This window comes from Manis pentadactyla, chromosome 6 (assembly GCF_030020395.1).
Source record: "Manis pentadactyla isolate mManPen7 chromosome 6, mManPen7.hap1, whole genome shotgun sequence".
NCBI lineage: Eukaryota > Metazoa > Chordata > Mammalia > Pholidota > Manidae > Manis > Manis pentadactyla.
This window is the reverse complement of record NC_080024.1, coordinates 34,388,570-34,404,266: the sequence shown is the minus strand read 5'-3', so window position 1 is coordinate 34,404,266 and position 15,697 is coordinate 34,388,570. Positions and strand designations below refer to the sequence as shown.

Genomic DNA, 15,697 nt, shown 5'->3' with positions numbered 1-15,697 from the left:
CCTTTAACCACAAGGTTCCTCTACATTTATCCTGAAATCTCACTTTTAGAAATAAAGATAACAATGAGAAGTCCTGAATCTTTATTTTACCATCTTTCTGGAATACCTCTGTGTGTGTGTGTGTGTGTGTGTGTGTGTGTGTGTGTGTGTTTATATCTGAATATCTGTTACCTGTTTCTGATCAATTTTTTAGAAATTTAGTTCTTTCAATAAGTGTTTTTAGCAAATAAACCTCAATACAGTTTTAATACCAGAATAAAATAAACTATGCAGTCTTTAAGTCTATTAATCAAAATGCTTTCAGTTTCCATTCCAACAAAGGCAGAAAACAGCCCCCACAGCCCACTGTGGTTTCAAACATAGCACTCACGAGCTGCTTTTTAAGAGCCATCAGGGAGAGAGTAAATCAACAATTTTTGGTTTTCAGTTTCCCAGACAGTGAAATGGAGATTTAGTGATTTTCTCAAGTGCAAATGAACTCAGTAACTTTCAAATAGGGGCTGAGCATCAAATTTCCAAGTAAAGAGTATTGAATTTTTGTTTAAACTTTTAAAACCCCAAGCTTAAAGCTTTCAGCATAATATTAAAAAACTTTTGGTATCCATCTTGTTGGCTTTAATTAAACATAATACAAAATAACTAACAATTCTGGTAACTTCCACCTTAGAGAAAATATGATTGTGGTGATTATTTATTTCTTTGATTGCTTTCTCTTCACTAGCTTTGCTTTTTCTCATTGTGCTTTGCCAGCCAACAGAAGCATATGGGTAAATGGGAATCCCACCCACAGGCACATCAGTGCAAATACATAAAATGGGAGGTTCAAAACAAAGAATTAACTTCCCATCCTCTGGCCCTCTCCCACAAAAGAAGAATTCGTCCAGTTGGTTTTTCAAAATGGATTCCAGGATCCCTAGTGTTCCCTCAGGTTCAGGGTAGTTGATAGGAAAAGCCTATAATCATCTCCATAGCTTTTCAGTTTGTTTAGAGAATGGATCAAAGAAAGATTTTACTGGGTGGCACAATTTTTTTCTTCTATGAGGGAAAATAGCACTTTGGTGTTTCTTGTTCGAGACAAGCTCAACAGGCGCCACAAAGTGTGCCTCTCAGCCAGAGTCCTTGTCAGCAAGCTGGGAGATAGTAAGATTCTGGATTCCCCATTCATTATCTTTCATTGTTGGTGTTTGACTTCCTGTCGTAACAATTGGACTGGCATCTATATCCAGCATTTTACAAATAGATACACTAGATTTTTTTCTATAAGAGATGCCTCTAAAAAGAGTTATATTGAGATAATGCTTCTAAGAGCATTACACTCTTATAGTGGTGTAATGAAAGCTACCAGTATTTTACTAATATTTCAAAAAACAATGTTATTCTAGCTCCCACATAGAACTGACACTGGGATGGTATGATTATCTTAAAAGAATGGTAAGATGATGCCTACCAGAGAACTCACAGTAACAGCATTATCCAAAATCTGACTTCATCCAAAATTTTGACTTTATACTCCCAAATACTTTTATTTTCATAATAATTAGAAACTAGAGCTTCAGTTTGGTAATCTAAAGCATAAATAAGCTCTTTTTCAAGGGATATTGTTACTATTACAACCCACCAGTTAAAAACCAAATACCTTATTCCAAGCTGCTGAGCCACAGAGAAAATGAACAGATGAGATGAATTTGGTAGAAAGGACTAGCTAAGTTTGGAATCATATTTAGTCAATATTCCACTGCCTAAAGGTCAGCAATCTGAATCCTTCCTAATTTGAGCACATCGGGAAACAGCTGAGTGCCCATGCTGAGGCATAATTTAAGCTAAATGTCTCCTGTTGAGATATACATACATACATACATTTATTTATTTATTACACAGTCACACACACACACACACACACACATATATATAAATCATCCTGTGCATATATTTGATGCAAGGCAAAAAGACACTCAGTCATTTCTGCCTCTTTATATCCCCAGCTCCCAACGTAGCATCTAATCCATGGTGCTCATGTAATAGATATTTAATGGTGAGACTAACTTCAAACAAAGCTGTATGATCTGCCTCAGAATAACAAGTGAGTTAGTGAAAACACAGTCTCAGGACCTATAATATGGCTCACCAGACAAACAGAAGCAATAGGATATTTAGAGGTATGTAAGAAGAGATTTATTATAAGAATTGGCTCATACAGTTGTAGAGGTGAGACATGCTGTCTGCAAGCAGGAGACCCCAGAAAGCTGGTGGTATAATTCAGCTGGAGGCTCTGATGTTCAAAAGCAGAAGATGGATGTCCAAGCTCCAGTAGAGAGAGAGAATTTGCCCTTCCTCTGCCTTTGTGTTCTGTTGGGGCTCTCAACCTGTTGGATGATACCTGCCCACATTGGTGAGGGTGGATTTCTTTACTCAGTCTACTGATTCAAATGCTAATCTCTTCCAGAAACACCCTCACAGAGACTCCCAGAAATAATGTTTTATCAGCTATCTGGGCCTCCCTTAGTCCAGTAGACACATAAAATTAACCATCACAGAACCATACGAATACACTATAGTTTTGCCCAAGAAACTACAATAAAGTTTCTTTCTTGTGTGTATCAGCTGGCATAATGGGATGTATAGCAATTTTTTCCCTCTTCTTGCCTAACCTGTCCATGTCTCCCCCTTCACCTTTGTCTTTGGCTTTGTATAGGTGTTGGGAGTCCCTACAGAGGATACCTGGCCTGGAGTTTCCCAGCTACCTAATTACAATCCAGGTAATATTGATTTGAGCTTCTGAATGATTTGAGAATTAGCAATGTGAGAGTATTGTCCACACAAACAGTGTCCTTTTATTGTTAACAGTGAAGATAGGTCTAGATGAATTTTTAGATTTGTATATTCCTTGACTAATCGTTTTACAAGGATACTGAAATAGTAGCTGAGGTTAGGTCAGTTCTCCAATTCTATAAAACACAAGTAGGAAGCTGAATAAGAACTTGAAATGACTGTTACTGTGGGTTCTACATTCATTTCGAAATACACAGTGGCTCAAAAGAGCAACTCAAAAGGTGATCTCAATTTTGAGCCCCATGACTATTGTTGACTTTATTTGCTAAACTCTCGTACCTCATAAAGTAAAAAAAGAAAGCTAATGCAACAGAGGAGAAGTAGAGGCTCACTAGGCATAGGACAGTCTAGGTGTGATGTCTCTAGATTATACAAAACAGTACCTGTTATCTCTAGACCTAACACTTGGCCATTTTCTGTCACACAGTTGGTCCTCCAAGACTGGCTCCTAGGGGTGGATCTGGAAGTGTTGGAAATAGTGCCCAAGGGGAAAGTCTTTGCAAAATGGTCCCAAGGCCATGTTAGACAGAACTGATTAGTCACTTCAAGGACATTGAGACAGAAGGGAGAAGACAGGCAATGAAGTACAGGATGAAAGGCTGTATCAGAGGCTAGAGAAGCAAAGCTGGACTCTTGCTGGCAGAATTTAAGGGGAGGTAGCTATGTACAAGAAGAACAAAATTAGGGTGAATATGGCCCAAGTCAGATTTTCTAGTCTTTATATTCTTAAATGATCTCATTACTAAAAATAGATTTTCTCTCAATTGTTGTCATTACGAACTTTGGTCTGAGATTATTCTGGAAGGGTTTCATGAGAGGAAGAAATTGTAGGGAAATTAAAAGGGCAATTAAAGGAAACAAAAGACACAGGAGGCTGGGGATACTTTTTCTTTTCTCTTGATTCTAATACTTTTGCTCAAGCAGCTCTACATAAGGATCAGGCAGCTTGAACTGACCAGGACTATGGAAACCTTACAGCAAGCTAAAGACTAACTGTAATGTCATTTCTGCTGCTTTGTAAATGACCATATGCATTGCTAAATGGCCAAAAGGTTCACCATTTCTATTTTGTTCAAGTTTGGCACCTGAGAAAAATGCCACTTTGTGGCCACAGGGCATGGAATGGTGCCTTTCCCTTTAGCCTGAGATAGGGGAAAAAACCCTGCTTCTTGAAGAGCCCATGGTCCAGTCTACAATAGGTCCTATTTCCAGTTGTCATGGCTTCTAGGAGAGCCTCGTTCTCATCTTTTCCAACCCTACCTATACCTCTTCCTACCCATTCTCTCCAGAAGAAATTGAGGCCTCTCAGCTTTGTAACATGGTTGCAAGCAGAAGTTCAGGGTCACAGATGGTTATAGAAGACAATTTGGATGATGTCAAAACGAAGCTGCCCTGGTGAGCGTATACTGTCCTCCCAAACTTCAAACATTTGGGTTTCAGGTTGGTTCAGGCAAATAAACAGTGATCATATAGAATGCCATGGTGAGAACAATCATGATAGAAACTTGTCCAGAATGCTTCCCTGCCAGATGTGTACTAAATAAGATAACTGGGTTCCAATAAAACAGTGAGAAATATGTTGCATTTCTCATTTTGCTGTTGCTTCAAAGTAATGTGCAATTTTTTATTTATGAAGAGAATTCTCCAGGCCTAACATCAACAGGATTCACAGTTTGTATTGTTTTTCTAGTGAGAAATCAATTTAATTCAAATAAGTCAACAATTTTTGAGCACCTACCATCTTCCAGGTGCTATGTTATGTGCTGGGTCTGCACAGATGGTATGGTGTACTCTGGAGTCTCTAAGAGCGTGGATTTGTATTCATTCATCCCACTCTCTCACCAGTCCTCCTCATTAGATGGGGTGGAGAGAGTCTCATTTGTGAGCCTTGCTTGGATGGCTTGGGCAGTGTGTAGGTGTGGGCCAGGCTGAGTATATGAAAGGAAGGGCGTTTTAACCTTAGGTGTCTAACTTTGCATTTGTAAATCTTGAAAGTCCAGTGTATCTTGGACATGGGTTAGTACTTTGGTAGCTTAATCATAAAGACTATTTTTAAAAGGCCATCTGAATAAATAAATAAATAGGCCATCCACATCTGTGTTCCAGGAACACCTGTATGTGAATCAGGAAGCCCCTGTGAGCCACCTCCCCGGGAACCCCATCCCCAAGCTGCTGCACTGCTTCCACACACTTGAGTTCCAATAATTCAGGGAACAGAAGAGGAGATAGGGGCCAAAAAAGTGTCATAAAGGAGTACTGTTAACATCATTCTGGATGAAATTCCCATTCCTTTCCTTTTCATTCTAAGTAGTAGTAAGGGCCCCCAAACTTTGAATTCAGTCATACAGCAATTTTGAGGCAGCCGGACAACTCAGAACTTGGGAGAACCATCCAGTGTCCATCTAGGCCCACTCTGCCCTTCCCAGAGCTTGTCTGCACCATGTCTAGGAGGACAACAGTTTCTGTTTGTACAGGTTTAAAACAAAAAACAAAAAAAACACAACATCTTGTGTAGACCCAGCTGGACAAGTTCCTCCGACTAGTTACCTGTTTTCTTGGGATGCCGATGAGCAGGGTTGAAGGTATTCTAGCCATAAATTCAGACGCTTGTGCCTGATTAAATCTGGGCAAGGGAAGAGAGGTGTATAATTTTAGACACTGGCCTGCCTTTCTTTCTTTTCTTTTCTCCCTCCCTCCCTTCCTCCTTTCCTTCCTTCCTGCTTTCCTTCCTTCCTTTCACTCCCATTTTAAGCAAGCTGGCTGAGAACTCTGTGTCCTCCACTTCAAAGGGCCAGTTGTCTTATTTTGATGTGGGCAGATTGAGAAGTAGACTTTAAAGTAGGCTTTTTTGTTTCATCTTTTCTCCTGGGATAGCTTTCAGAGCACTATCTCCCCGTGTCAGTGAGGGGCTCCGACGAGCACAGGTTCCCAGGCTCTCAGCAGATCTTTCCCTAACAGGAATATAAAAGTGAAATATTAAAAACCCTGGAACGTGAACTCCATCTGTGGAGCAGCCAGTGGCCTGCCTGGTTGCACCATGGGAAAAAATATCTCCTTGAAAAAACGAGGGAGGAGAAAAAAAGTGCTTTGAGTAAGAGTTTTACAGGTTTAGTAGAGCATAGTAACATCCCCTCAAAGAAGTGGGTGTTGCTCTGTGACCCCCCAAAATGCTCCTCCTTTGACTCAGCCGCCAGAACGCTCACCCTCCCCTGGCAACACACCCCCTTTTCACAAGCTAACTGAGATGCCTGTGATTGGCTGAACAATAAACTGGTCACACTTGCTAAAGGCCTGCCATCTTTCACACAATTAGCCAAGACACATTAATCAAACTAGCGTGAACTGGGGCTGTGCTGGCCTCCAGCAGTGGGGGAGGGGAGACGTTTTGGTGATCTTTAGTAAGAGTCCACAGGAAGCAATCATAAAGAATGGCATGCTGGACGGGATTCCACTATGACAAAATCCAAAAAGGTTTACAGCCCCAGCTGATGCCTTACCTGGGATGTCCTGGGTTTGTGGGAGAGAGGATCCTAGAAACTTGAAGGAAACAGGATAGTGATCTTGGCTAAAATCTGCTAATACAACGCAGTGGTGTGCATTTAAAGGACAGACGCTTGTAGACATTTTTACAAATTCCCTCAGCCCTCTTAGCTTTCTCTCCTGCCTCCAAGAAAATGCACTCAAGAGTCCTTCCCTTTTGAGCTCACACCCTTCGGGTCCAACTGGAACCAATAGGAATAAAGCATATAAAAGAAGTAGAGAACCATTTAGAATCAATGAAGAGAAGTATTGACTGCAAGGTGTTGGTCCTAAACTAAGCATTTGGATGACTTGAAACATACTTAATTTTGAGAGGGAAAAAACAAGTTAACATTTGTACTTTCAGTGGTAATATCTTTTGACTTTTCTTTTCCAAATTCCCTTCAAATAGATTTTCCAATGGCAATATAGAGCTAATAAGATCATACCTTTGAGACCAGTTTGCTACAGAATCATGTAAAGCTTTTAAGAGAATCAACCAAATATTTAGACATTTCTCAGCTAAAGTAAACGGAGGCCTGACTCCTCTGGAGGTTGTCCAGTCACCATCTCATTAGATGCAAAGATCCTGTGATAAAGAAAAACTTCTTTTTCTGCCCACATGATTGCAGCCCAGTTGTGGTTTTTAATGTGCCACTGATTGTTTAATCCGACTCCGTTTGCTCCACTGAAAGGGTCTGTCCTAGCTGTTTGCTTCCTTAAACACGGTTTGTGAAAGCCCTCATGCTGTGTGAGCTCAAATCCCAGCATTAATGTACTGCTGGGTTCATTTCACCACACTCAAAAGCACTGAGTTTAAATCCCTCTCAATTCCATTCGAGGCACCAGAAGACTTTATCCTTCTCCGCTAATGGTTCCAAGTTTACATCTAGATACTGGGGGTCAAGGACAGGAGAGGATTTAGAAATAACAGTGCATGACATTAGTCAATGCATTTGCCAAATTGGCAATTAGTTCCTGAAGTGCGTGCAAAGCATTTTACTCCTGTCTCTTTGATGCTTGTTCCCATTGAGAAGGGACTGGAGTCCACAGAGGCCTCCAAACTTTTAAAGAAATATCTGCTGAAAATCATGCCTGATCTGTGACATGAGCTCAACTGCAGGGAGGCATCCGGGATTATCCTGGGGCTTTCAGCCCCAGAAAAACAACACTGCACATGGAAAGATTTTTCCACTGGAGGAACTTAGTGAAAATCAAAAGGCAGGAAAGCAATCCTGAAAGCCCTGCAGGAACCCAGAATCAGACGTACTATAAAACATAGGCAGAGGGACCCTGCTGACGCCCAGTTAGTTTCAGTTCGCCTGCTTTTTCAGCCTTTGACCACCAGGTGGAAGCAAGAAATAACAGGGACAGAGTACTGACATCTGACGGCATTATATCCTAGCTATGTAGCCTTACTCCTGGAATGTTTTATTTTGACCTGAAATCCAGTGTGAGAGCTCCCCTTCGTCTGACACCACTGTGGGACAGGTGACGATTATAACCCCAAACGATCCTTGTCCCTGTCGGACTGGTAAAGAGCTACCAGGCTTTGGGCTCAAAGGAGTTCTGAGCGTGTCTGTATTTGCTGTGAACACGGTGTAAGATGTGCATCAGCATCGGCTCTGTCATGTGAGCTGTTAGCTGAGGGAGTTATTCAAAGGGCTGAACTAAGGGGAAAGATACTAATAAGAAAAGTTTTAAATCATCAGCTCCTCATGGAATGGCAAGTCCAAACTCCACGTTGTACTGCCTGGGGCACTTTGAGGAAATACTGATTTCCAAGTTCCCTAATCTGCAAAACAGGAACAATCATTTAAAAAGTGTTACCTATGTGCCAGTCATAGGATGTACGCAATTGTACCAGGGTCCATGCTGGTGGGAGGGGCACAATTTTACACAGGAGGAAACAGGCTTTATCCCAGGTCCACATGGAGGTAGTGCCCAGATGACGATGGGTCATTCGCATCCCAACTGTGTTCTCCTTGCATGGACCATGTTGTGCCCCTCTGTCTCATTTTGCAGGACAGCTCTGAGAAATAAATGTAATTATTGAATGTCACCTTCCATGGTGCCTAACTTGTAGGTGCTCAATGAAAGTCAGTTCCCATTCTGTTTTACACAGCGTGAATGTTCACTCAGCTGCCCGGTGAAGGTGCCAGGGCTCAGACACAATGTGCTTGAGGATTCTTGGCTTTGCTCTAGCTGTCAAGCATCCCTCTGAGCGCCAGAACTGACTTCTGTTTTTGCTTGCTTGGGCCTAAACTTTACCTGAATTCACACTCCCTAAAAGCTGACCCTCAGTTTTCAAACTTCTACCTAAGTCAGTTTGAGCTGTTAAGGCTGCCCTTTCTGGTGAAGGCTCCACTCTGCTCCCCTTACTTGAACTGCCGTGAGATGCCTGCCCACTGTGGATATGGGAGAATGCTTATTTTCGGCACGCTTCATAATGGGTATCTGGGAAGCGCTACTAGATCACAGAGGCATTAGTGCTGTCACTGTTGATTTCGCCCCAAAGCATGGTATGGTGGAAAGAGGGCTGAAGTTCTCTGCAGAGCAAACTTGACAATGTCTTATATTTCTAGTGTATTACACATGCCCTGTAAATGGTGCATAATTGTCAATAAATATTTGTGAAATGAAATTAGTGGCCAGGAGTTCCTGGGTTCTAGTGCCAATTGCATGCTCTGGGACTCTAACAATCCTTGTCCTGTGTGCTATGCCCAGAAAGTACATGTAAGTTATTAACCTTATTACCGAATAATAATAACTACTGTTTACTGAGCACTAACTGTGAGGTAGGCATTTACATACATGATTTTACTTTGATCCACAGGAGCCCTATCAATAGATGCAATGTTATCATCCCTACTTGATAAATGAGAGAGGAGAGGCTTAGGGAGGTGTCTTGCCCAGAGTCACCTAGCCAGGAAAGGGTGACCCAGAACCTGTTGGACTCCAAGGTGGTGCTCATGGCAGTATTCCACTTTACCTTCCACTATTAGAGGGCAAATATGATGATTTAACAATTAAAATAATGCCCGAGACTGGGGATCAGCTAATAACCCTTTCTAAGTCTGTTTCCAAATGATTATGTCCATCCACCTAGACTTGATTTTAGAATCTGTAAGCCTGGCAACATGTTTCTGGAATGTAATATGAGTGGCGTCTCTACCCTGGGACTCCACCAGCCCTCCCTTACTTTACAGCTTACGAAGCTACCAGCGTTCACCGAATCTATGAACCCTGAGTGGGCTCATTACTGTCGCACTTCTGCAAGGCTGCAGAAAGCTCCTGAGGAGTTACTAGTAACGTCTTTATTAACGCATCCCCCAAATCAGTCAGTGAAATTCATTTAGATACACAGCCCACTTTGATCTTCATTAATAGTTTTTCCTACTTTCTACAATTTATTTTTAGTTTTCTTATCTTTAATTTATTTGGTGGCAATTACTAGTTTTTTTGAGGGTGATTAGATGATCCTAAAGCAGTTAAGATTAGGAAAAATTGCAAATGAATGAAAACAGGTAAAAAAAATTCTTTAATTTAATTTAATTAAAAAAATTTTTTTTGCCATGTTTCTTCCCAGTTCAAGAAAAGGAGCCATAACATTCTAAATATCACAGAACTGGCTTAAACCAGAGGCTCCTTCCCCACCCTCATGGCCAGTGCCCTGTTCTATCCATTTCTGTTAGACATCGAGCAGGATATGTGTGCAAGTGGGCTTTCTTGAGTTACTTTTCCATTTTAAGAATAAGGCTTAGTAAATTTATTTCATTTTTATTTTTCACAAAATTACCAATTTTTTGCTCATTCAACAAATATTTATTGAATGCTGGGTGCCAGGAACTGGGAGAATCAAGAATAAATAAAGCACTGATACCTGTCTTCAAGGTATATAGTCTAGAGGGGAAAAAATAAACAATACAATGTGAAAAGTATTATTATAACAGCATCCCCTGGGTACCTCTAGGAACACTAGGAAATAGGCTTCCTTAGTCTGGGAAATGTAAGGACTTGGTCTCAAAGATGACTAAGTGGACTTTTTCCAGGTGAGCAAGAGCGTAAGGACATTTCAGACAAAGGAATGTGATACAGAGGATGCGAAAAGCGGGTATATTTAGTACTATAGCAAGCAGGTAAATTGCTCAAGGAAGCTTAAGTGTTGGCTTGGTGGTGGGATTTTGCTGGAGATTAACCTAAAAGGGTAGACAGGGACCAGAAGGAGACCAGAGGTGCTTTGTAATCATCCTAAAGATTTGGACTTCAACGATAAACAAAGAGAAGGCATTGGATGATTTGTGGCAGGGAAGTGATGTAGCAGGATTTAAATTTACAAATTGCTTACAAGACCATATGCAGAATTAAACTGGCAGTGGTTGAGACCAGAAGCAATGTGACAATGCTCTTGATTGTGGAAGACAAAGAGAAGTCTCAACTAGAGCAGTGGCGATGGATAGGGAATGGAGGCAACAAATCTAAAAGGCATCTAGGAGGTAGAATCAAGGGAAGGTTGTAACTGATTGGACTTGTATTGTGAAGGAGAAACCTATTTCCAGAGGGTGAGGAAATGATAGCACCATTTTCTGGCATAGGAAAGAAAAAGGAGGAGGGACAGGTTTGTGGGGAAAGTAATTAGAGTATAAGGTTTGAATGTTTTGAGGTTAAGGTATCTGCAGGACTACCAAAAGGAGATAACTGAAAAACATTTCAAAATATAAGGCTGTGCTTTGGAACCACACTTACTAGGGTGAGCACTTAATAATGTGGGCCACTATTGAATCATTATGTTGTTCACCTGAAACTAATTAATATAGTATATCAACTATACATTAATAGAAAAAGAGAAAGAAAAAAAGGAAATACAAGCTTGTGATTACAAGTATTCAATCAAGAAATACAAAAATTGGAAGTCATCTGATGTAAGTGGTATTTAAAGCCCCAGGTGTGAATTTAATTGCCTGAGGGAGAGTGTTCAATAGAACACTATGAGAGAGCCCTGGGGAACCAGTACTAAAGGGTCAGGCAGAGGGAAAGAGGTCTTGGGAAGCTGAGAAAGAAAAGCCATTGGGCTGGAGAGGACCAGAAGATAATACTGATCATAATACCATGGAAATCATAGGATCATAAGCTAATACCATGTTTGTGTATTCCCAGTGCTGAGCAAATGTGGTAGCCTTTAAACATTTGTAGAGACTGCAGGGGAGTGGTCAAATGATGCATCATTAAGTCCCATAAACACCCAATGATCTGATCAAGTTATAGCTCAACATCATTTGTGGGGGTGGACAGATATTAGGCACCATGCTGCCCCTGGGGGATGGGAGGCTCCTGATTATGACCTCTCCCTTCACTCTCTCCACTCACCAGGAGTAAGGCCTGGCCTCCCCTTCCTCTACAGAGACCATTACTTTAAGAACAAGCTTCCGAAGATGGAATAATTTCTTAAACCCAAAGGAAGTTTTGATGCAGGATTAGAAAAGTGGTAAGTTACAAAGATGCGTTGGAGAGCTAGGCTCCAGTGCCAGGGAGTGCGGCCCATGGGCACCTCCTACTTTATTTAGCCTCCTGATGATGACACCCAGACAGGAGTCTAAAGCCTGGTAAAGTGCAAAGCACAAGAAGAGCCAGTTTTAGACTCCTTGAGCCAAAGGCTCAGGAAGCAAGCAGCTATGGGGGTGTGAGTGTGTGCATTTGGGGTGGGAGTGTGGCGGAGGTAGGAGGAGAGCCACAGATTTTTGCAATGAAGTTTTAAAGTTACTGCCTGAGATAGTGAAATAAGGCTAACAACATTATCAACTATTTAAATATATGGTATCTCAAGAATGCATTGTATTCAGGAAATTCCAGAGGTGTAGTTCAGTGGACCCACTATAAGATAACCTTAGGGTGATTGTGGTAAGACCATAGTAAATAGAAAATGTTTTATCTTGAGCTAAGACTCAAAATGGTCCTGGTGATGTATCAATCAGCCAACAAATCTCTGTTGACTTGAATCAGCTGTGAAATGAGCTTTCTTAGCATTTATGAAAGAATGCATTATTTTACTATAGTAGCAACAGTTCTGCCTTCATTTGGGTCTTACTCAAATATTAGGAAATCGAAATGTTCAGCTTCTTAAGTTTCCTTTCACGATTCGCTTTGCTTTCCCTGCCTCTAATTCCAATTGAACTCAAATGAGAACTCTTAAAAGAACTGCAGATGGAGAAGATGGAGAAAAGTCTGGTCTAAAGATTTACATCCCCTTTGGAATTTAGCTTCTTAGAAACATATTATTTTAGAGGGTACTAAAGCCGGAGAAAAAGACTGCTCTTGAAACAGTGCTGTGTAAAAATGCCTATCTGCCTGTGGCTCATGCTTTCATTGATTGCTTGCAGCTTAACTACTGGGAAAAATCAATGGAAAAGAGGCAGGGTCATTCAGCATCAGGTTACCTGCATGAGAGCGGGAGGGCAGGCCACAGAAGGGCTTTGGGCCCTGGCTTTGCTTCATAACAGCAACCTGATGGTGTCCTGGACGCATCCGTTCCTCTACCTCAGCTGATGTAGCTAAGAAATCGATGTGGGAAGAGAGTCGGGCACAGTCTATGCAAGTCATGGAACTTCAAGTTCAGTGTTGTTAAATTAACATTATCTCCTGGGCAACTCTTACAGGTCATCCTTTGCTGGGAGATTTTATTAAGGACTGATTTTTCCCTTGTCAGGCTTCCTCTTTCACATCCTTGAAAAACATTTATGTGTGCATCAGACCCTACGTTCCACCATTTTTATAGGCATTGGTTAATTGAACTTCCACAACAAGCCTGCTTGAGGAGATGAGCCTGACAGAAGTGTGTGTGAGTTGCTGGTGAGGGGTCCACCCTGCCCCCTTGCTCGGCCAGCCCCCCTCTGCCTCAGCTGGTGCCACACTAGAGACGTGAAGACCACTGAAAACAATAATAACAGCACAACACAGGACCGATGCTGGGCCCTCCTCAGGCTCGTGAGTCAGATGCTGTCGGGTGAGCCAGGGCCCCCCTTTGGTTCAGAACTCTCCCGGTTGATGCTAGTTCACAGCTTGGCTTGAGAACCACTGTTAGGCCATGCTACCTCTCCAAAATGAGAGGTAAAAATCAGAAGAAGAAAAAGAAAAAGGAACGGGACTAATAGTGAGCCCCAACTGCACACCAAGTGCTGAATCTTATCTGATTCTCCCAAGTAACTGGAAAAAGAATTCCCATTTTACAAATTTGGAAACTTCTGAGTTACTTAACCAGAGAGGTTAAGTAATTTTTCCCAGATCCCAGAGCACAGCAGCAGCAGAAAGGAAGATTTGAGCCCAGGCTTGTATTCATGTTACTACATCACATAGCTGAGAACATGCCTCTGGCCTACACTGAAAACTCAAAAGACATCAAGCCAGGCTTGTAAGAACTCAAGCATGGAGCATGTTAGAGTTTCAGTAGAATGAAAGCAAATTATGGAGGGTTTCCAAGGAGAGCAAGTTGGCAGAAATGCCTGAGAGGAGAGAGAAAATTAGGTACATCAGACAAGAGAGCAGCAGAAATAAAAGAGGCCCAGGGTAATGAAATACTTATATTATCCTTACTATCCTAATTCTCCCAACCCTAGGCGGTAGGAACTATAATATCTCTCTTCTGCAGATGGGAAAACTGAGGGCCGGTGAGGTTACACAAAACCCTCAGATTACACAGCTGGTAAGTGGCACAGTGTGGATACAAAACCCAGGTCCAGCGTTCTAACCTCACACAGTTTACAATGCCCATCACTTTGAAAGGATGAAGAAGAAGATCAAGGAGGATTTATTTTGTTTAATGCTCTGAGGCAGGCACTTTGCATTCATCTTCTCACTGGATCAATGAATTCAGTGAATCACTTCATCCTTGTGAGGCAAATACACTCTCTTTATCTGGGTTAAGGAAACAGGCTGACCATCATTAAAGTATTTTCCTTAAGGCCTCAGTGAACATGGAGCAGCAGTTTCAAACCCTAGATTCAGTGTTCAAATCTTAAGTCAGCTAATTCCATGAAATGAATTCAAGTTAGAAACAATATTAAAATACTGAAGGCTAAAAACTGCAGTGCGTAGAGCTTCACGATAGGAAAAACAAAACATGGGGGAACATTGAAATGGATTTCATTAGGTTGATTGTAAATTGGGGTATGACTAAATGAGGAAATATTTTAATTTTGTTTGACCAGGTAAGAACTGTAAATAGGCAGCAGAAAGTGGTTTGGAAATAAACATTCTAAACCAATGCCAGCTATTCTTATCTTTACTGGTTATTTGAATTTAGGCACAATCATCTGAAGAGAGCGTAAACAGCCTGTATATACAAGTGCTTGCCTTAGTGCCCACCTGGGACTATAAAATGCTAACAGATTGGTGCACATTCGATTACATCTGACCTTGAAAACACAGTTTAAATCATCTTCTTTGAACACTCCTTTCACTCTACAACTCTTAACACTGTAAGTTCCACTTTAATTGAACTTACTTTTGAAGTTACAAAATAGTATGTGCTTTTTTTATAAAAATAAGTTTAAAAAAATAAGCATAGAAGGAAAAAGGGTAAGCCCCTATAGCCCTTACCACTCTCAGGTGAGCAGCCTTTCAGGTCTTTTTCTGTGCACATACAGACATGCATATGTCAGTACTATCAAAATCATTTTTAGCCCAACTATGATTAAATTTTTTGTTCAATAAATAGTCCTGGTGTCTTCCATTCCTATAGGAGACAGGAGGTCTTTTAAAAACTAAACAATTAGATTTCAGGCCCATGAAAAGTATAGCACAGAAACATCATTTTAAATGAGAGTTGAAATACTCTTTTCTGTTTGGAGTAGGAAATAGAAGGATTTGATATGGAGAATCACATTACATCCCCTGTAACTCCTCTTATCGCCCTAATATAGAGTAAGCATTTAATTAGTATATCTTGAATGAATGAGAAATTGTCCCCTTTGAGGGTGGTTTTAATGTGGGTTAAATAGTGTAAATACAAAGATAATAGAAACACAAGTATTCACATGTAAATGTTACAGAGTGCTCCAAGGAAAATTACGATCTTAATATCACCCATTTCGATTATTCAAGCCAGAATTCACTTCCCTCTTTTACTTGAAGTGACATATTTAATTAGTCCCATTACTTTTTACCACTTTTGAATCTTTGAGATTCTACCCCATCATTCATCACATGACTTTGTGTGTGTGTGTGTGTGTGTGTGTGTGTGTGTGTGTGTACAAAGGTACACTTTGTTCTCTCAAATGAATTTTAAGCTCTGCAAGTGTGGGGAGGATTTTTTCTTCTTTTTTTTTTACTTCTTTTGTATTCTCCCTAGCACTTG

At 41.0% G+C, this 15,697-nt stretch overlaps 1 protein-coding gene across 4 annotated transcripts in view; it reads left to right on the top strand.

Annotated features, from left to right (window-relative positions):
• Nucleotides 1–15,697, top strand: part of CDK15 (cyclin dependent kinase 15) — a 74,847-nt gene that overhangs the window by 38,001 nt on the left and 21,149 nt on the right. For all 4 annotated transcript variants that reach the window (XR_008998207.1, XM_057503688.1, XM_057503689.1 and 1 more), the window contains one exon: nucleotides 2,693–2,756. Coding sequence is in view for 3 of the 4 variants with exons in the window: in XM_057503688.1 (XP_057359671.1) it covers nucleotides 2,693–2,756 (64 nt within the window). In the remaining variant the exon portion in view is untranslated. The remainder of the gene's footprint in view (nucleotides 1–2,692; nucleotides 2,757–15,697) is intronic.